This window comes from Macaca thibetana, chromosome 15 (genome assembly GCF_024542745.1).
Source record: "Macaca thibetana thibetana isolate TM-01 chromosome 15, ASM2454274v1, whole genome shotgun sequence".
Classification (NCBI taxonomy): domain Eukaryota; kingdom Metazoa; phylum Chordata; class Mammalia; order Primates; family Cercopithecidae; genus Macaca; species Macaca thibetana.
Window position 1 is genome coordinate 14,196,910 of NC_065592.1, and position 20,097 is coordinate 14,217,006.

The following is a 20,097-nucleotide window of genomic DNA, read 5'->3' on the forward strand; positions in this document are numbered from 1 at the left end:
GGCACCGTGCCCAGACCTACAAAACTTTTAAAGGAGTCCCCTACTGATGGACATTTAGGTTATTTTTATTTGTATGAAGCACATTCATATGTGAAGGCTCCTGCACACACACTGCAGAGAGTGAATGAATGAATTCACTGCACACACCGCAGTGAATGACTCCATGAGAACTAACAGGTTTTTTTTTTTTTTGAGACGGAGTCTCGCTCTGTCGCCCAGGCTGGAGTGCAGTGGCGCTATCTCGGCTCACTGCAAGCTCCGCCTCCCGGGTTTACGCCATTCTCCTGCCTCAGCCTCCCGAGTAGCTGGGACTACAGGCGCCCGCCACCACGCCCGGCTAATTTTTTTTTTGTATTTTTAGTAGAGACGGGGTTTCATTGTGTTAGCCAGGATGGTCTCGATTTCCTGACCTCGTGATCCGCCCGCCTCGGCCTCCCAAAGTGCTGGGATTACAGGCTTGAGCCACCGCGCCCGGCCGAGAACTAACAGGTTTTCAAGTTACGCAGACCTAGAATGAAATCCCAGCTCTGCCACTTACAAGCTGGGGCCAATAATCAAGCTGTGGATAAAGTACACAGTTGGAGGAGTAATGAATGCGCCATTCATTAATGCCACCTGCCATAAGGTGCCCCTGCAGTCAATCGCTTCCCTTCCCATTCCCTTGAGGACAATGGAGGTGACTTGCAGGTACATTTTGTGTGCATTAGTAGGCCTTGGTTGTCCAATGAATAAATATTGGGGGTTGGGGGAACTGAGCCAGGACACATGCACCAGGATGGCTGCTTCCCAGAAGCGCCACCCAGTACCTGGGCCTGGTGCTGCAGATGAAATGTCACGGCCATGCTGACCTCTCCAGTGATGTCCCACACTTCAGAGGAGATGATGGCTGACCCCACCTGGGTGCCTAGGAACCTGTGGGCAGAATGGGAGCTTTCAAGGGTGGCTGTGGAGGAGGGATGGTGCCTGGCTGGGGCATGTCACTCAGGCCCCTGAGGTGGAGGTGGCAGCCTCTGTGGCCAAAGAGGTATCAGGAATTATGGCACCTGGTTCAGTCTTGCCTTAAGGACTTGCTGGTAACTTGGGTAAGTCCCAACACAGAAGCCAGAACCCCAGACAGGAGTTGAGCCGTGTTCACCTCCGGCAGGTGCGGAAGTGTGTGTGTGTTGGGCAGAGGTGGGAAACGGCGGGCCCTGGGCTGCTAAGGACACATGCACCCACCAGAACGCGGGCTCTGGCCTTCCTGGGGAGGGGACACAGGCCCTCACAACCTTCCAGGTGGCGCCTACTCACCTCTGCACCCTGTTTGCTTCCTCTGAGCTGGCAGGGGCCTGGGGCTGTAGGTCCAGCCCCTCTAGGGTATGCTGGAAGACTCTGGAGGTGAACCAGCTGTGGATCACGGTGACTCCAGAGAGGCCTGGCTGAGTGGAAGGGGCACTAAGGCACCACCCGGTGGCTGAGCAAGCACCACCAGCTGGCCCTAAGGGTGATGCTCTCCCCACTCTACAGATAGGGAAACTGAGGCTCAGAGAGGTTAAATGACTTCCCTAATATCACACAGCTAAGAAGTGGAACAGGCAAAATTCCAAGCAGCCACAGTCTATGTGCTTAACCTCACATCTCCAAGGCCCTTTGCCCCTTCCCCTAATCCCCCACCACTGCATGGCATCAAGCATAGGGGGTCTCCCTCCACTACCCACTCCCAAGGGAAGATGTGCGTGGTTCCGTGGAGGAGACTAAGTGAACACCACTATGTGGTGGGTGCTTTTAACCTCATAAACCACAAGGCAAGTAGTAATGTGCCCATTTTACAGATGAGCAAACTGAGACTCTGAAAGATGAGCAGCACAGCTAGCAATGGTTAGAGCTGAGGTTTGACCCAGAACCCAACAGGGCTCTCGACACCCCCTCATCCTCACCCACCTTTTCTGAGGAGTCGCCTCGCTTCACCTGCAGGAATGTGGATATGGCCGGCCCCCTCTGGACGCCCACCGGGCATTGTGAAGAACGAGCCCCTCGTGCTGGCCTCCCTCAAGCGTAAGCTGCGCACCTCCAGGCCTGGGGGTAAACGGGGCTGGGTGGCTGGACCTCGGAGTGAGGTCTTTCTGCTGAGCCAGCCCAGCTAGCAGGGTCTGGATCTCTCTCTTCCTGCCATAGGCCTCAGAGTCCACCATTCCTGCTCAGAGAGGTTCAGCAACTTGCCCAAGGCAAATCTGACTTTTCCAATTCCAGGGGAAGGGCTCACTGAGAAGGGGGGGTGGTGGTCACCGCGAGGCAGGACCTGAATATTGATGAGTCACCAGAAACTGATGGGAGCCCAAAGGACACGTGTTTGTACCTGAAGCTTCACCACAGGTGCATCCCCATTCAGGCTACAAACATTCACCGAGTATGTACTTGGGCTTGGCCCTGAGATGCAGAGACGGCTTACCACTTAGGGAGTGTCCCGTGGAGGGAGATAATCCCATTATGTAATTGCCAGAAATGCAATGAGAGACACGTTCAAGGTTCTGGGGTAATAGAGGCGGGAGGAACTGTCTCTTGGTGGAGGATAGAGCTAAAACGGGAAGGCTTCCTAAAGGGAGTGATGCCCACGCGGGGTTCTGAAGGATGTATAGGCATTTGCTAGGAGATCAAGGGAGAGAGGGCATTCTGGATTCAGGGCACAGCATGGGCAAAGGCAGGAAACAGAATGGAGTGCCTGTGGAAGTGCAGACAGCTCCTAGTCACCAGGGCGAGGAGGGAGGTCTGAGTCCAGCCATGTGGGCAGGTGGGTGCAGGCTCACCAGCATGGCGGTGCTGGATGCGCATTCGGGGCTGTTCTGAGGTCATTGTGGTGCTCAGCAGGGCTGCCAGGTGCTGCACACTCGCCACCAGGGTCATAGGCCCACCAACCACCTGGGAGGATGCTGCATCTCAGCTTCCTGTCACACTCTGCACCCCACTGCTGCCTGCCCTGAGTGCTGGAATGAACGCTCCATGATCTGGGAGGTGGTCCTACCCTCTCCAGACCCTCCGTGGCTCTTTAAGGACTCCAGGATCAAGTCCTGGGTCCTCAGGTTGACACTCGAAGCCCTGCATGCCCCAGCCTCCTTCGACCTATCCAATTCTATCTCCCAAGCCACCCCATCCTCCTGTTTGCGAGCCAGGGCACACTCGGAAGGCTGGGCCATGCCTACCCCTTCGCTGTGGCTCAGTGCTAGACCTGTAATGGTTGCTCAACACTGAGATTGCAAAAGGAAAGCCATGGGTGGGAGTGGTGAGAGCAGGGGAGGGAGGAGAGGAATCTGCATTCATGGGGCACCTACTCTGTGCTGGGCAAGTCACACTGTTCATCCCTAATGCCTCTCCATTGCCTTAGCAAGGCTGGTGTGATCATCCCCATTCCCCAGGGAAGAAAACTGAGCTTCAATCTGGCTCTCCCCAGTCTACTGCAGTGCCTCGGATCCCTAATCAACTATGGGCTTGCACACTTCCCAGGATGGGGAGCTCACTACCCATAGCGAATCATTCCATAGAACCAGCCTCCTGTGTTACGCCGTCTTCCCCTACCCCCATGTCCTAGTCCCAAATCTGTCCTCTGAGGCCCACCAGGGGTACCAGGTTTGCTTCTTCAACCCCAGATAATTTGCAGGCACTGTTCATGATTCTTGTTCCTCCCCTGCTCTGGACTGATCACTCCCAGGCCGACAGCTACTTCTGCCAGTACAAGATTTCCAACAGCCTCTCCATCTGGACAGCACCTCTCATGCTGTCCAGAGTGTCTGGGCTGTTTAGGCAGACAAGGTGGACTGTCCACGCCGTATAGATCCCCCACTTAAGGTGGTCAGCAGGTTCTTGGAGATAGGGGAGGCTCTTACTGACTGGTGGCTCTTAATCATTTCATTTAACTACAGAAGCTATTGGCCAAGTGCAATTTTTTTTTTTTTTTTTTTGAGACAGAGTCTCACTCTGTTACCCAGGCTGGAGTGCAGTGGTGTGATCTCGGCTTACTGCAACCTCCACCCGCTGGGTTTAAGTGATTCTCCTGCCTCAGCCTCCCGAGTAGCTGGGATTACAGGCTCCCACTACCAGGCCTGGCTAATTTTGTATTTTTAATGGAGACAGGGTTTCACCATGTTGGCCAGGCTGGTCTCAAACTCCTGACCTCATGTGATACACCCGCCTCAACCTCCCAAAGTGCTGGGATTACAGGCATGAGCCACTGCGCCCAGCCTCAAGTGCAGTTGTTTATGGAAATTAAACTTATCAAATAGACAAAAGAGAAGCTTCTCCCGATAGATGCAGAGATGGAGCCCAGAGCTAGGTGCTGACTCCGCCACAGCTACACAACCAGCTGGTGGCTAGGCTGGAACCACAGCCCAGGCCTCTGCCCACCCAGCCCTGCCAGCCTCACCTCACGGATGGACAGCCATGCGTCAGCCACCTGCTCCTCCAGGACCAGACTGGCCACAGATACAACGCGTTGGCTCAGCTGCTCCCAGGGGCCTGTCAACAACAGCTCAGGGTCCCCAGCCCCGAGGGCCACTACCCTCTTCAGGAAGCGCACAACAGCCAGAAGTGTGGCCGGCCCCAGTGGAGCCATCTCCATCGCCAGGACATGCTCCAGAAGGCCCAGGAAGCTGGAGGCCTCCGCTGGGGACAGGGTCCCATGGGCTTCGGAGAGGGGGTCCGGGAGGAGCTGTGGGCAGAGGAGCCACTGACTCTGGGTCTGGTTGTTATGCGGGGATCCCCCCAGGAGCCACACCATTACAGGGGAGGAAACTGAGGTGCAGCGAGGTGACCCACAGAGCCCCCAGGCTCGCCAGCCCCTGAAAGGGAGCTCACCACAATGTCATTGGCCAAGGCATTGACTCGGCTGATAACATCCTGGCCAGGCCACGACTGAGCATCCTGCAGCCGATGATAGGTCTCTGCAAAGGAGTGGATGCCAGGCTGGGCCCCGGGCAATACCCCTGCCCAGAGGTGCCAGCCTGTTCAGCGACCTCTACCCACCACGTGCTGCCCAGGGAAGGAAGAGCACCTTGCTGGCTGTGTGTCCAGAGTCTTACACACAGTGTTCTAGATGGGAAAACTGAGGCACAGAATGGCAAAAGAGCTTGCCCAACGTCACACAATTTGGATTCACCCTCAGGTCCGTCTGAACCCACTGCTCTGTGGCTTAGACTCCATGGAGACCTTGAAGCTCTGAGATGATTCTGAATTCCCAGACTTTGCCAATAGCTCACCCCTTCTCAATCTACTCTGATCCACATCGGCTTTCCCTTCAGCAGAGCCCAGGGGCACAGCCAGGGCGCACCTGTCCGGTAGCAGCAGAGGAAGAGCTGCGGCTCCAGGCAGAGTTCAGAGCCCTCACTGCGAGGTGCCGGGTTCCACGTAGGGCACTCCTCGGAGGGCACTGGCAGGCGCGGGGCAGCTGTTAGGGCTCCCTAGGGGTCCTGCGCACCCTGGCGAGCCAGGATGCACGGCCCCGGGGTGAGGGGGCAATGTGAAACCTGAGAGAGGGACACTGTGGCCAGCTCGGGGTAGGGGTAAGGTGGAGGCTTATGCTGGGACCAGGCTTATGCTGGAGCTCGCAGGCACGACAGCCTGGAGAGGGCGTGGCCAGAGCTAGGCGTGGCTTGGTTGGCAAGGGGTGGATCGAGTTCCAGGTTCGGAAGGGAAGGATTCGGGGCCACGGGGTGGGGCCGGGGCGGGGCGGGGCGGGTCGTACCGGGACAGAGAAGGCGCACCCACACCATGGGCAGCAGCGAGGGTGCTATGTCCAGGGCGCCCGGGTCCCAGCGGAAGAGCAGGCCCTCTGGGGGGGGCGCGCAGGCCTGTGCCTGGTGCAACTGCGTGGGACTCAACGCCCGCGCCCACAGGTGGAAGTCGGTGAGGTTGCCGCTGAAGGCGTCACGCGCCGAGAAGCCACCGCCCAGGGAGTCCTGATCCTGGCCCAGCACCAGGATGCTGCCGGACGGCACCGGGTGGCCGGCGCCCAGTCCCCGCGCCCCAGCGCGCCGCCTCCCGTCGGAGAACAGCGCCCAGCGCCCGCCCCTCTGCTCCCATGTGGCGCACACATGGTGCCAGCGGCCGTCGGCGCGGAAGGCTGCGAGGAAGGGCGCGTGGTGCCCACGCACCACCAGCGCAGCGCGCACTACGCCCCCTGGCTCGGCGAAGGCGCGCAGCTGCAACGCGTTGGGCAGCGCGGGCGCGGCAACGGAGAAGAGCGCGGCGGGGTCGGACGAGGCACAGTCCCACTGCACGTGAGCACACGCGGTCAGCGCCGCCAGCTCAGGCAGGGGGCTCCGTAGCCGCGCCGCGCGGTCAGCCGTCTTCTCGCCAAACACCAGCACTGCAGTGGTGCGCGCACCTGCGGGGACACGTGGGCCGCGACCTCAGTTTCCTCCCCTGTGAACACGGTCCTGCTCCTGCCCTTTGGCTTAGCGGCGGGGTCTTTCCAGGCTTTGGGGTACCTCCCCACCTCAGGAAGGAGGAAATGCGGGCTAGCGTTCCCCTGCCCAAGAGTCAAACCCCGATGTCCAGTCCAGGGCAAGGGAACCTGGAGATGCAATGGGATCTTACTCCCAGCTCATTCTGCAAGTATTGTCACTGTGGGCTCCTATCTCTTAAGGTCCCCCGAGCCTCTGCCCCTTGCTCCCATTTCCCAGGGGCCCACACTCACGCCTCTGAGGGGGTCTCCGCAGAGGCACCTCTCTTTGGCCCACCCAGACCAGATCGCGCAGCCGTGAAGCAAGAACCCCATCAGGGGGCTGCAGTGCCAAGTGGCCAAACTGCTGCTCGCAGGACTCTTGGGCCTGCCACCAGCTCAGTCGCTGTCCAGAGAACTTGCACACCCCACCTGCAGTCTCCACCACCTCGCCGGGGGCCACGGGGGCTAAAAACGATAGGAGAGACGGGTGGGGGTGCATTTTGTGCCTCTTCCAGGGCTGGGCGGAGCTAAGGACACCGGGCTTGGAGTCATTCGGGCTGGATGGGGCTGAACCCCGCCATGTCTATGGCCCCCTGAGTCCTGTCCTGTTGCCGAGCTCGTTTCGTCATCTGCACAATGGCAGGAATGAGATGGAAACCAGTGAAGCTTTCCTCGCAGGGCCTGGTGTGGTGGGGGTGAAACTAAATGTCATTCTTCCCCTCCTTTGCATTCTAAGCCAATGCATCCCTTGGATCACAGACTTGCTTAGCTGGGGGATGGGGACCCTCCCTGGGGGGATCCCTCATACCAACCTGGGGCCCAAGGATTCCTTGATTCACCTGAGGAATTGGAGGGGGTCCCAGAGAGATTTCTGATCTGGGAGAGAAGAAGACAGGTGGCAGTGGGGCAGCCCTCCCCGCACACTAGCTGTTATTGAATGCCTACTCTGGGGGTGGGTGGGAGGGGGCATTCAGTGGAAGCTGCAGGCTCTGCTCTGCAGTCAGACCTGAATTCAAATCCCACCACTCAGAGTGGGATCTTGGGAGGGCCCTTCACTGCCCTGAACCTTTTCCCTGCGTGAGGAGTAAACGGGCTGATGAGTAAGAGGGGTCGCCCTTAGTGAGTGCTTTTATTCCATCTGTGCCAGGGCTTATCTTTCGTAACCTTTGCAGTGACCTCATGAGGTGGGATGGCCACTTGGAACCCTTGAAGCTGTGAGTCCCCTTGACTTCCTCCCAGGCATCGCCCTCCCAGAGGTGAAGGTACCAAGAGGCAGAGGACACAGTAGCACCACGGTGCCATCCTGGATCCAACAGAGCAGGTGACTGACAGCAGGGGTCACAGGCAGGCCAACATGGACTGAGGAAAGAAAGTCACAGGAAAGCAGCTTGGCATCCTGCCTTGCTTCCCCCTTGGATTTCTGCAGGGTCCCTTTGCCCTTTGCTTGGCTCCCAGACCCCACTGAGCTGGGAACCAACCAGTGGGCTGGAAGCCCAGGTGGCCCTCCCACTAGGGACGACATTTACTTGCACAACAGATGGTCTCCAGGAGCCCCTTCAGGACCGAAGCAAGGAAACACTGTTGCTCTGGAGAGCTGGGAGAGGAGGAGGCAGCAGCAGTCGCTGGCCAGAGAGGGGCGAAACAGAGCTCAGGGTCCCTGCGGGGGTGGGGAAGTTCAGGACCAGGTGGCTTCTTTGTGTTGCTTGGTGTTCTCTGCCAAGGCTCTGCTTCCTCAGGCCTCTGCCGAGTTCCCTGGCCTCACCTGTCCACCGCTCCTCGGTGCCGCCACCTTTCCCCTGCTCCCCAAGGTGTGTCCATTTCTGAATTTCCCTTCTCCAGACCTGTGACCATGCCATCCCTCCTGCCTGGACTGCCTCCCAGTCTCTCAGTAGTACCTCCTCCAGGTTCAGCCTGCGGTTCCTGCTGGTGGGTGTGCCGCAGCCAGGCGCTGTGCTCAGCGGGGATACCCTAACCCTGGGTGATCTGGGGGTCACTCCCGTCAACCTGGGGGACTCCGCCGGCAGGGAAGAGCCTCCTGGGTCTCTTGGCATTACACAAATGTGCCTGAGAAAACACGGTGTCCTGACACCCGGCCTCCTGCCACCTGGTGACGGCATCTGAGCCATCACCCGTGATCATTCACCCCTTTTCCCTCTTTCAGACAGCACGAAAATCCAACATGCCCCTCACCGGAGGACTCGGAGGCTCCCGCGTTTTGGACTCTGAAAAGCACTCCCTCGTTCACGTCTGCCTGGATTCGCGCCCTCAAGCCCCCAGCCCACTTTTCTTGCTCTCCAAACACTCGTTGAGGCCAGAGAGGGAGATGCGAAGTTTGCCCACCACTGCACGTCCGTCCTCTGCGAGGCGCCAATGGGCCTGAGTCAGGGGCCTCCCCTTCACCCGCTGGTCCCTCCCCTGTTCCCAGCTCCAGTTCCTCACCCGCTCTGCTTGGCCTGGCGCCTGTGGCTGTTCACCGTCTGCGAGGCGTCTGCGGGGACTGAAGTCCCGGAGGCGACGGCTGGCTCTGGCTGGTACCAGGAGATCCCGCCCCTCGACCCAGGAGACCCCGCCCCTCGGTCACGCCCCCTTCCGCTCCCCACCCCGCCCTCTTGGGCCCCCCACCCAGCCCAGCCAGCCAGAGACCTGCCTCTAGATGGGCGGGAGGAGACCTTCAGTCCCTCGCCCCGGGCCTGTTGTCACTACCTTCCCCAAACACACTGGTTAAAGTCACCCGATTAGAAGGGGCCACCTGTGAGACTTGGATCCAGAGCAAACTAGTGGAAGCTGAAGGGTCTTTGGGCTCCCCAGGCCCCTTGGAGGCCGGGATGGTGGGGGAGGAGGGAGCGCTCAGTGTCAGGCCTACTGCCTGCCCGGGGCCGGCTCCCTACAGGACGCTTCTCCTATACTTTCCACCTGCTGCGAGGAAGGGCTGGGGGCGGGCATACCCATTTTCCAAAGGGGAACTGAGGGCTCTCACCCCGGCTTAGGCCAGTGGCCAGTGGCAGAGCTGGGCCTTGAACCTGGCTTTCTGGATCTTCATCCAGGCCATTCTAAAGGTACTGCAGGGATGGCAGAGAGGGCCTGTCTGGGGGAAGGGAATAGGGGCAGAGCCAGGGCCAGGGCTGCAGAGGGAGGCTGAGGAGTTGGGGGGATGCAGAGGCAAAGATCCCCCATGGAAATGTGGAGTAGGGACTGGGGGCATACCGTCCTGGCCTCAGTAGCAGGGATGCCTGGTTAGGAGGGAGGTTAGACTGAGTGACCCCAGGGCCCAGGCTTTGGGGGCAGATAGATCCATCCAAGTTCATCCAAGTTCATGTTGACTCTGACCTAAGGCATGACACCTGATTTCTCCAAGCCAGTTTCCTCATCTGTAATGCGTGGTTGTTAAATAGTCCATAACTCATGGAGGTGCTGTGAGATTTAAGTGACTTTGACTTAACATGTACCAAGCCCGTAGCTAATACATGGTGCCTGGCACACAGTCCACTTATCATTCTTGTCAAAACTCACTTAAAAGCTATCCTGCTAGGCTGGGTGCCATGGCTCATGCCTGCAGTCATAGCACTTTGGGAGGCTGAGATGGGAGGCTAGTGGAGGTCAGGAGTTTGAGACCAACCCGGGCAACATTGGGAGACCCTGACCTGTGTCTACAAAAATTTAAAAATTAGCTGGGTGTGGTGGTGCACACCTGGAGTCCCAGCTACTTGGGAGGCTGCAGTGTGAGGATCGCTTGAGCCTGGAAGGTTGAAGATGCAGTGAGCCATTACCATCCCACTGCATTCCAGCCTGGGTGACAGAGCGAGACTCTGTCCTCCCCCCCAAAAAAAAGCCTGCTGGCAACAATTTTTGTTTTATTTTTATTCTATATATAGAGAGAGGGTCTTGCTCTTGTGATGGTTTATTTTAAGAAGAAGGAGGGTAATCAATATATACCAAAGGAAGATATATTGGTGGGTTTCTCTGGGTTTGATAATTTTCAAATTAAAAATTGGGAGACAAGAGGCCTCTGCTTGGGGCAGAGCTCGGAGCATTTCCCAGGTTCCTGGTCCAGCAAAACGTGGGCAGGACTTAGTTCTCTCCTGTTTGCGACCCGCCCGCTTCCCACCCAGTCCCAGTTTCCAGAGCCAGTGAGAAGTGCAGGAAGGAGAGGCCCAAGATGACAAGTGCGGGAAGGACAGGCCCAAGCTTCATGAAGCCCCACTCTGCTTGGCCCTGGCTGGGCCTTCCTACACTTGCACCATCTCACTCAAGGCAGGGATTCTTAGGAGCCCATCTTATGCATGCGCAAACTGAGCCCAGAGAGGAGAATAGACTGGCCCAAGGTCACAAAGCAAGGAAGGAGTGGGCTGCAGGACAGCCTCCGGACCCCAACGCTGCCAGTCTCCCTTGTGTGGCTTCCGGCCCTCCTCACCGTGCCTTTCCTGTCCCACCCCAAATCTCTTTCTGTCTCTTAAGCAACCACCTTCCCATCTTTGGTGATGCCCCTGCCCTGGCGCCTCCAGCCCAACTCCCTCCCTTCCAGGGGATCACATTTTCCAGGAGTCACTCCTGAAGATGATCAAGCACCATGGAGGGGCAGGGCATCCATGGACCCCGATTTGTGGTCCCTGAGCGGTTGGGACTGGTTTGGGCCACGGCTGGCCTAATCTCCCCTCCGCAGAGCCTGGGCATTGTCCAGCTGGCAGCCAAGGGCCATCCATCCGCTTTACAGAGGGCAGCTTTGACAAGCTGCTTGTTTCCAAGGACAAAGCCTGCAGGCTGTGGGTAGGCGATAGCCACTGCAGACCTCGGGCTCATTGCCTGGGTACAGGGGGTGGGGAGCCTGAGGTCTGCCAGGACCCAAGGGATCCTCGAGGGTGGCCTGAGGACATTGGGTCCTCACTCTTGGCCCCTCAGCCAAACCCCCCATAGCCCAGGGCCAGGAATTTTGGAAGGAAGAGCCAGCCACTGGAATGTTTTCACTTTGGGGTCACCCTGATCCCCCCAGAATTGAGGCTTGGCCATCAACCAGCTTTTATGTGACCCAGGCATTGTCTCTTTACTCTGTTTCTTTTCTACAGAATGTTGAGAATCACCTCTTTCTCTCGGGGACATAAAGCATGGCTGTGAGAAGAGATTTGTGAGTGTTGGGGTCACTGTCGTTTTTCTCTGAGCGGGCTTGGCTCCCGCTCTGTAGACAAAGTGGGATCCCTTCCCCTCCCTCACGCCCCTACAAACTTTGGGCCTCGAGAATCCGGGATGGGCCCAGAACCAGCACTGGTACAGCCTTCTCTTTGGCCTGCTCCAACCCCTCTCCCACACAGCAGTCGGGCTGATCTTCCTAAAATTTCCGTCTATTCAGCTTACATTAAAAAAAAATAGGCTGGGCGCGGTGGCTCAAGCCTTTAATCCGAGCACTTTGGGAGGCCGAGACAGGCGGATCACGAGGTCAGGAGATCAAGACCATCCTGGCTAACATCGTGAAACCCCGTCTCTACTAAAAAAAATACAAAAAAAAAAAAAAAAAAACTAGCCGGGCATGGTAGCGGGTGCCTGTAGTCCCAGTTACTCGGGAGGCTGAGGCAGGAGAATGGCATGAACCTGGGAGGCGGAGCTTGCAGTGAGCTGAGATCCGGCCACTGCACTGTAGCCTGGGCAACAGAGCGAGACTCCGTCTCAAAATAAATAAATAAATAAAATAAAATAATAAAATAATAATAATAACATTTCTATCTGATTTTGTCTCTCCCCTGCTCAAAATCCTTCTGTGGCTCCCTAGTGCCTCCAGGAGAAAGTCCACCCTTCCTCCCATGGCTCACCCAGTCTACCCAGCTGTGGCTCCTTCACTGTGCCTCTTCCCCTTACCTTCCAGCCAGAGTGAAATCCCCAGGCCTCTGTGTGCGCCATTCCCTCCGCTTAGAACTAGGCAGAACTGGTCTTTTCTGGTTCATTTCCACTTACCCTTCAAGTTTCTAGGGTGCTTTCCCTGATCTCTGCTTAAACTGGCTCAGGAATCCCCTGATCTCCGCAAATATCACGAACTTGTCCACCCGCCTGCCCCCAGCACCCAGGTTACGTTTGACAAAGTGAGCGCTTTGGAATGCTCCAACAGACCTAGTCACACCCAGACAGATGCCTTGTGTGTGTGTTTGAGGGTGGTGGTGCTGGGGACAGTGGGAAGGGACTGCCTCATGGACCCCCAAGGCCTGACACCTGCACTGCTGCTTGTGGCCACCGGAGGGCGAAACAACGATTTTGTGCCAACCTGCGGCTGGCCCCTCCTCAGCCTGGGAGAAAAGAGAAGCCCCTCCCCCCCACCCCCACCTGTCCCCACCTGTCCCCACCTGTCACTGGGGCAGCTCCGGAAGTAAAACATGGAAGCAGCTGGTGCAGTGGCCTTGAGCTGGGAGTCAGAACCAATGCCTACCCTCAACCCCCATTCCAGGCCCCTCTCTGCCACCAACCAGTGTAGAGACCTGAATAAGTCACGTCTCTGCTGTTGGTTTCAGATAATCTGTGACGCGCCTGACCTGGAGTCTGGCACACAGCAGGTGCCCAGTAAATACCTATTTGGCGGGGCGCGATGACTCAACGTCTATAACCCCAGCACTTTGGGAGGCCGAGGAGGGTGGATCACCTGAAGTCAGGTGTTTGATACCATCCTGGCCAACATGGCGGAATCCTGTCTCTACTAAAAATACAGAAGTTAGCTGATTGTGGTGGCGCATGCCTGTAATCCCAGCTACTGGCGAGGCTGAGGCAGGAGAACCTAGGAGGCGGAGGTTGCAGTGAGCCGAGATCATGCCACCACACTCCAGCCTGAGCAACAGAGTCTCAAATAATACATACAGTCTCAAAATAATACACACATACATACATACATGCATACATACTATTTGTATTAGGAGGAGAAAACCAAGAACCAGAGAAAAGAAGGGAAGGGATCTGTGGCCACATAGCAAGGCCATGGCACAGTCTGTCTCCTTTGCTTTCCTCACACAGCCCCGTCCAACCCATCTCTTTTCTTAAACCTAAAAAATGTTTTCAGCAGGGTGTGGTGGCTCATGCCTATAATCCCAGCAATTTGGGAGGTTGAGATGGGAGGGTTGCTTGAGCTCGGAAGTTTGAGGCTGCAGTGAGCCACTGTACTCCAGCCTGGGTGACACAGTGAGACCCCATCTCTTTCTTTCTTTTTTTTTTTGTTTTGAGACGGAGTCTCGCTCTGTCGCCCAGGCTGGAGTGCAGTGGTGTGATCTCCACTCACTGCAAGCTCCACCTCCCAGGTTCACACCATTCTCCTGCCTCAGCCTCCTGTGTAGCTGGGACTACAGGCGCCCGCCACCGCGCCCGGCTAATTTTTTGTGTTTTTAGTAGAGATGGGGTTTCACAGTGTTAGCCAGGATGGCCTCGATCTCCTGACCTCGTGATCCACCCATCTCGGCCTCCCAAAGTGCTGGGAATTACATGCGTGAGCCACCGCGCCTGGCCGACCCCATCTCTTTCTGTATTTTTTCACCTCTACCTGATGTGACTGAGTAACTCCTGGGGTACATCACCTCTTTGAGGTGACGGAAATGTTCTAAAGTTGATTATGCTGATGGTTGGTTGCCCAGCTGTGAACGCAGTGAAAACGTTGAGCTGTACGCTTTAAATGGGCAAGTTATATGTGAATTATATTTCAATAAAGCTCTGTGCCCCACCCAAATCTCCTGTCAAATTGTAATTCATCATGTTGGAGGAGAGGCCTGGTGGGAGGTGACTGGATCACGGGGGCGGATCCTTCATAAATGGTGTGGCACCATCCCTTTGGTGCTGTTCTTGTGATAGAGTTCTCATGAGATCTGGTTCTTTAAAAGTGTCTAGCACTGGCCGGGTGCGGTGGCTCACGCCTGTAATCCCAGCACTTTGGGAGGCCGAGGCGGGTGGATCACCTGAGGTCAGGAGTTCAAGACCAGCCTGTCCAACATGGTGAAACTCTGTCTTTACTAAAAATACAGGTGGCGGGTGCCTGTAATCCCAGCTACTCAGGAGGCTGAGGCAGGAGAATTGCTCGAACCCGGGAGGTGGAGGTTGCAGTGAGCCGAGATCGTGCCACTACACTCCAGCCTGGGCGATAAGAGCAAAACTTTGTCTCAAAAACAAAACAAAACAAAACAAAACAAAACAAAAAAAAAAAGTATCTAGCACTTCCCCCCTCTCTCTTTCTTGGTCCTGCCTCTGCCATGTAAAACACTTGCTTCTGATTTGCCCTATGCCATCAGTAAAAGCTCCCTGAGGCCTCCCAGAAGCAGAAGCTGCCCTGCTTTTCTCTACGGCCTGCGGAACTGTGAGCCAATTAAACCTCTTTCCTTTTTTTCTTTTTCTTTTTCTTTTTTCTTTTTTCCCCACTCTGTCACCCAGCCTGGAGTGCAGTGGTACAAACATGGCTCACTGCAGCCTCGACCTCCCAGGCTCAAGCAATCCTTCCACCTCAGCCTCCCAAGTAGCTGGGACTACAGGTGCATGCCACCACACTTGTCTAATTATTTTTTTTTTTTTTTTGTAGAAATGGGGTTTTGCTATGTTGCCTAGGCTGGTCTTAAACTCCTGAGCTCAAATGATCTTTCTGCCTTGGCCTCCCAAAGCGCTAGGAATACAGGTGTGAACCAATGCACCCAGCCTAAACCTCTTTTCTTTATAATCATCCAGTCTCAGATATTTCTTTATTGTAGTGTGAGAATGAACTAATGCAAGCAATACTGTGGAAGAGAAACACTGAACTTGTTTGGGAGGCTGAGGCAGGTAGATCACCAGCCTGGCCAACATGGTGAAACTCCATCTCTACTAAAAATACAAAAATTAGCCAGGTGTGGTGGTGGGCACCTGTAATCCCAGCTACTCGGGAGACTGAGGCAGAAGAATCGCTTGAACCTGGGAGGTGAAGTTTGCAGCGAGCTGAGATCGTGCCACTGCACTCCAGCTTGGATGACAGAGCAAGACTCCGTCTCAAAAAAAAAAAAAAAAAAAAAAAAAAAAAGAAAAGAAAAGAAAAGAAAAAAGAAAAACACGAAACTTGGAATTAGAGGCCCTGCCTCTTAGAAGCTACATGAACTTCTTGAGCTCCAGTTCTGTCATCTGTGACTTGGGACCCTATTCCCTTCCCCACCTGCCTCCCAGGGAGCAATCAAATGAAGGAGTTGAGTTGTAATATGCCCAGAGTTGATACCAGTCTCAGCATGGCCATGCCTATAAGAGCGAATCTCTTACTCCAGATAACAAACAAATATTTCACCAAATAAAGAAGTGAACAAATACTTCACCAATACAAAATAAAGTTAAAAAGTTAGAAGTGAAACACAAATACAAAGTGAAAAATACATGGGGAAAAACGTTCTTCCTTAGTTTTCATCATAGGAATAAAAACAATAGCATTTTTATTAAATCAGGTCCTGCCCATGTTTTGCTGGCCCAGGAAGCTGGGAAAGGCTCCAAGCTCTGCCCTAGGCAGAGACAGACCTCTTGTCTCCCAATTTTTAATTTGAAAATTATCAAACCCAGAGAAAAGCTGCAAGAATAGCACATGGAACACCAATATATCTTCCCGATTCCTCTCCTTCTTCTTAAAATAAACCATCATAAGATGGTATCATTTTATGATATGAATTTGGTGAAAACCTTTTTAAAATCATAAAACTCTGTGCTGGCACAGTTGGGGTGAACTCAATACACTGAAGTAGAGCTACATGGAAAATAGCACAACCCTCTTGAAAATCAAGACAGTAATGTATTAAGAGCACCAACAAATGTTAAAATCCTTGACCCAGCCAGGCGTGGGGGCTCACGCCAGTAATCCCAGCACGTTGGGAGGCCAAGGCGGGCAGGTCACCTGAAGTCGGGGGTTCAAGACCAGCCTGACCGATATGGAGGAACCCTGTCTTTATTTAAAAAAAAATAATAATAATACAAAATTATCCGGGCGTGGTGGCACATACCTGTAATTCCAGCTACTCGGGAGGCTGAGGCAGGAGAATCGCTTGAACCTGGAGGCAGAGGTTGCAGTGAGCCGAGATCGCACCATTGCACTCCAGCCTGGGCAACAAGAGTGAAACCCCATCTCAATTAAACAACAACAAAAAAAATTCTTGACCCAAATAATTGTACTCCATGGAAAATACTTGCTGCATGAAGATATTCATCATAACATTATGTATAATATTTTAAAAATTGGAAGGGACATAAATGTCCAACAAATACATCAGAACTCATCCACTTGAAGAAATACTAAGCCATTAATGAGAATTATAGAAACGACCTAGTGATAAGGAAACTGCAAATGATCTAATAGTAAAAGAAAAAAGTAGAAAACAAAAATTATGTATTGTATAATTGCAACTAAGTACAACTTTATGTAGATTGGCAGATACTGTTGGTGACTGCCCAGCATTCGTTCTCACCGCCCTTCTTCTTTGTCCAGAAACGCTTGCTTTATAGCCTCCCATGCAGTTGTGGGTAGTCACGTTACCGCTGAGATGTAAACCAAAGTCTCCTGGGGGAATTTAGGGAACTATTTTGCTTTCTTGTGAAAAGGGGTTGTTGGCTGGGCACAGTGGCTCATGCCTGTAACCCTGTAATCTCAGCAATTTGGGAGGCCAAGGCAGGAGGGTCGCTTGAGCCCAGGAGTTCAAGACCAGCCTGAGCAACATAGCAAGAGCCCATCTTTACGAAAAATGTTTAAAAAATTGCAAGGTATGGTGGCGCATGCCTGTAGTCCCAGTTACTTGGGAGGCTGAGGTGGGAGGATTCCTTGAGCCTAAGAGATGCAGGCTGCAGTAAGCCGTGATGGTGCCACTGCACTCCAGTCTGCGTGACAGAGCAAGACTCTGTCTCAAAAAAAAAAAAAAAAAAAAAAAGAGAGAGAGAGAGATTGTCACAGTTTTCACTATCCCCTTCCCTCTCTTCCTTCTGCCTTGAATGCATGTGAGATGGCTGGAGCTGCAGCAGCCTTTCTGTGTCCATGAGGCACTAAGTATGTCAAAAAGGATAGTGGAGCAGCATGATTGAAAGACCCTGAGTCTGTGACATCACTGAGTTGCTCTCCAATCTGGAGACCACCTACCACCGTTTTTTTGGTATGTGAGGAAAAGAAGCCCCCATTTATTTAATGCACGGTTGTTGTTACTTGAAACTGACAGCATTCCTAACTAATGCATGCACAAAGACTTAAAAATACAGTGAACGGTGCACAAGATTTGGAGTCGGACAAACTGGGGTTCAGATCCCATTTCTCCCACTCTCTTATTGTGTGATTTAAGCCGAGTCACTTCCCCTGTGAGTCTCTGTTCCCTCAACTTTATTTTTATTTTATTTTTTGAGACAGAGTCTGGGCACTCTGTCGCCCAGGCTGGAGTGCAGTGGTGCGATCTTGGTTCACTGCAACCTCCGCCTCCCAGGCTCAAGCGATTCTCCTGCCTCAGCCTCCCAAGTAGCTAGGGATTACACGCACATGCTATGGTGCCTGGCTAATTTTTGTATTTTTAGTAGAGCCAGGGTTTTGTCATGTTGGCCAGGCTGGTCTCGAACTCCTGACCTCAAGTGATCTGCCCACCTCAGCCTCCCATCAGTTCCTCAACTTTAAAATGACGCTAATGACACTCACCTCTTGGGCTTTTCAAAGATAGAACAACATGACAGAGTTGGAAGTTCTTGGTTAACGGTAAAGGGATATTCACGTTTAATTTTATCAAACTAAAAGTCTAAACTAAAACAAAAGAAGGAATTAGCTGTTGTGTTAGAAGAGGGGAATTGGTCATTTTTTTTCTTTTTCTTTTTTTTTTTTGTCTCAAATATTCTTAAGGCTGCTCCAGGTCTCTCTCTTCTGGACAGTGAGCACGCCGCGGTGTGGAAGGGTCTGGGCCTGAGGCTGGGGCTGCTTCTGAGTCCTGAGTGGAAGTGGCGGTAGGTGGAGCTCGCAGCTTGCAGCAGAGCTGGGCCAGGGCGGTGGGCTCCTCACCTGGCCCTGGCAGGCAGGCAGGCGCAGGTGGGGCTCAGTGGCAGAGGCTGTGACTCGAGGTAAAAATAATCAGGCAAGGACAGCTGCTTCCTCGTCAGCAACCAAGAGGGAAATAAAGCCGATGTCCCCTCCAGCGAAAACCTGCTCTCCGGTCCCCTGGCTCCTGCCACCAACTGCTCGACGTCCGTGTGCCAATCCAATTTGAACGCCTGCGATTCACCCCAGAGAGGGCTTATTTTAACTTCATCAAGTGCAGAGAAAAACATCCAGGCTGGAGTCTGTGGGAGGGGGAGGAGCGGCTGCTTAGGGGCCTAGGCTGGGGATGGGGTCCCGGGGCTCCTACCCCTCCAGTGGTGGGACTTGGGGTCCCCTCCTCCGAGCCGGGTTCAATAGTCAACCAAGTCATTCCTTCAACCAAGGCTTAGTGAGCATCTACCGGGTGTTCCCTGAAATCAATGGGAAAAAGTCCCGAGGCCTTGGCCCGGCTCGTGAAGTCCTTTCCAAGTCCTCGCCCCCTCCCCTGTCCCCTCTGTTCTCCAAACAGCCTCCTCTCGGGCTGCACTGGTCATGCCGTGCGTGGAAAGCCCTGGCATGCCATGTTTTCTCCTGCCCATGCCTCACACCTTCCGCCTGAACTGTCTTTCCTCTGTTTCTCTGCCCAGTGGAGGTCCAGAAATTCTAGAGAGTTCCTAGTTGTACCTCAAGCCTCAGCTTGGTCTCTCTGGTGGCTTCCCCAGCCCCTCCTGGCAGTGGGAGCGGTTCCCTCTGGGTTCCAGCAGGATTTTGTCCATCTGTCTGCTTTAGCAAGGAAGTGGGGGGCTCCCTCTCTTCCTTCTCTACCCTTCTTTCCCTCTCTCTTTTCCTCTTTTCCAACAAACATGCTGACCTCTACTTTCCTTCCTTCCTTCCTTCCTTCCTTCCTTCCTTCCTTCCTTCCTTCCTTCCTTCCTTCCTTCCTTCCTTCCTTCTTTCTTTCTTTCTTTCTTTCTTTCTTTCTTTCTTTCTTTCTTTCTTTCTTTCTTTCTTTCTTTCTTTCTTTCTTTCTTTCTTAGACAGTGTCTCGCTCTGTGCTCAGGCTGGAGTGCAGTGGCATGATCTCAGCTCACTGCAACTTCTGCCCTCAGATTCAAGTGATTCTCTTGCCTCAGCCTCCTAAGTATCTGGGATTACAGGTGCCTGCCACCACGCCTGACTAATTTTTGTACACACACACACACACACATATATATACACACACACACACACACAAAATTTTAGTAGAGATGGGGTTTCACCATATTGGCCAGGCTGGTCTTGAACTCCTGACCTCAAGTGATCTGCCTGCCTCAGGCTTCCAAAGTGCTGGGATTACAGGCGTGAGCCACTGCACCCGGCCTCATTTGGAAAATCTGAAAGCGTAATTGTTTCCTAGGCTATGTGAAGTGCCCTGGAATCAAGGGGAGTGTTGACACATCCCAGGGCTCAGTGGGTCACTAGGCTAGGTGCCAGGCTGGGTGTGGTTGGAGCTGTGGAGGTGGGCCTTTTTGGGGAGGGTAGATGACAGGAGAAGAAGAAGAGGGAATTCCAGGTGTGTGGGGAGCTGGGAGAGAATACAGACAGACCCAGAGGCAGAAATGAGTGAACTGGCGTGCTGGCTCAGAGAGGTAAAGCAGCTCACTCAAGGCCACACAGCTGAAGTGGCTGAGGCGGGCTTTGACCCCAGGTCTATTTGACTGGC

General features: G+C 54.1%; 2 protein-coding genes across 7 annotated transcripts in view; one reads left to right on the top strand and one right to left on the bottom strand.

The window, feature by feature from the left end:
- The window catches only part of ADGRD2 (adhesion G protein-coupled receptor D2), a 28,789-nt gene extending 19,866 nt beyond the window's left edge, over positions 1 to 8,923 (bottom strand). For 2 of the 6 annotated variants that reach the window (XM_050760582.1, XM_050760588.1), the window contains exons 1-14: positions 8,852 to 8,923; positions 8,308 to 8,476; positions 7,939 to 8,069; positions 7,679 to 7,771; positions 7,225 to 7,288; positions 6,665 to 6,877; positions 5,711 to 6,352; positions 5,297 to 5,395; positions 4,825 to 4,910; positions 4,394 to 4,678; positions 2,784 to 2,895; positions 1,921 to 2,055; positions 1,291 to 1,414; positions 807 to 912 (exon numbers count right to left, since the gene is read on the bottom strand). In XM_050760582.1, coding sequence (XP_050616539.1) covers positions 807 to 912; positions 1,291 to 1,414; positions 1,921 to 2,055; positions 2,784 to 2,895; positions 4,394 to 4,678; positions 4,825 to 4,910; positions 5,297 to 5,395; positions 5,711 to 6,352; positions 6,665 to 6,877; positions 7,225 to 7,288; positions 7,679 to 7,714 — 1,902 coding nt within the window. In that variant the 5' untranslated portion in view covers positions 7,715 to 7,771; positions 7,939 to 8,069; positions 8,308 to 8,476; positions 8,852 to 8,923. Of the gene's footprint in view, positions 1 to 806; positions 913 to 1,290; positions 1,415 to 1,920; positions 2,056 to 2,783; positions 2,896 to 4,393; positions 4,679 to 4,824; positions 4,911 to 5,296; positions 5,396 to 5,710; positions 6,353 to 6,664; positions 6,878 to 7,224; positions 7,289 to 7,678; positions 7,772 to 7,938; positions 8,070 to 8,307; positions 8,477 to 8,602; positions 8,770 to 8,851 lie in introns of all 6 variants that reach the window. The other 4 variants (XM_050760583.1, XM_050760587.1, XM_050760585.1 and 1 more) reach the window with 4 other exon arrangements.
- PSMB7 (proteasome 20S subunit beta 7) overlaps positions 1 to 20,097 on the top strand; it is a 396,085-nt gene that overhangs the window by 288,317 nt on the left and 87,671 nt on the right. The gene's annotated exons all lie outside the window — the stretch shown is intronic.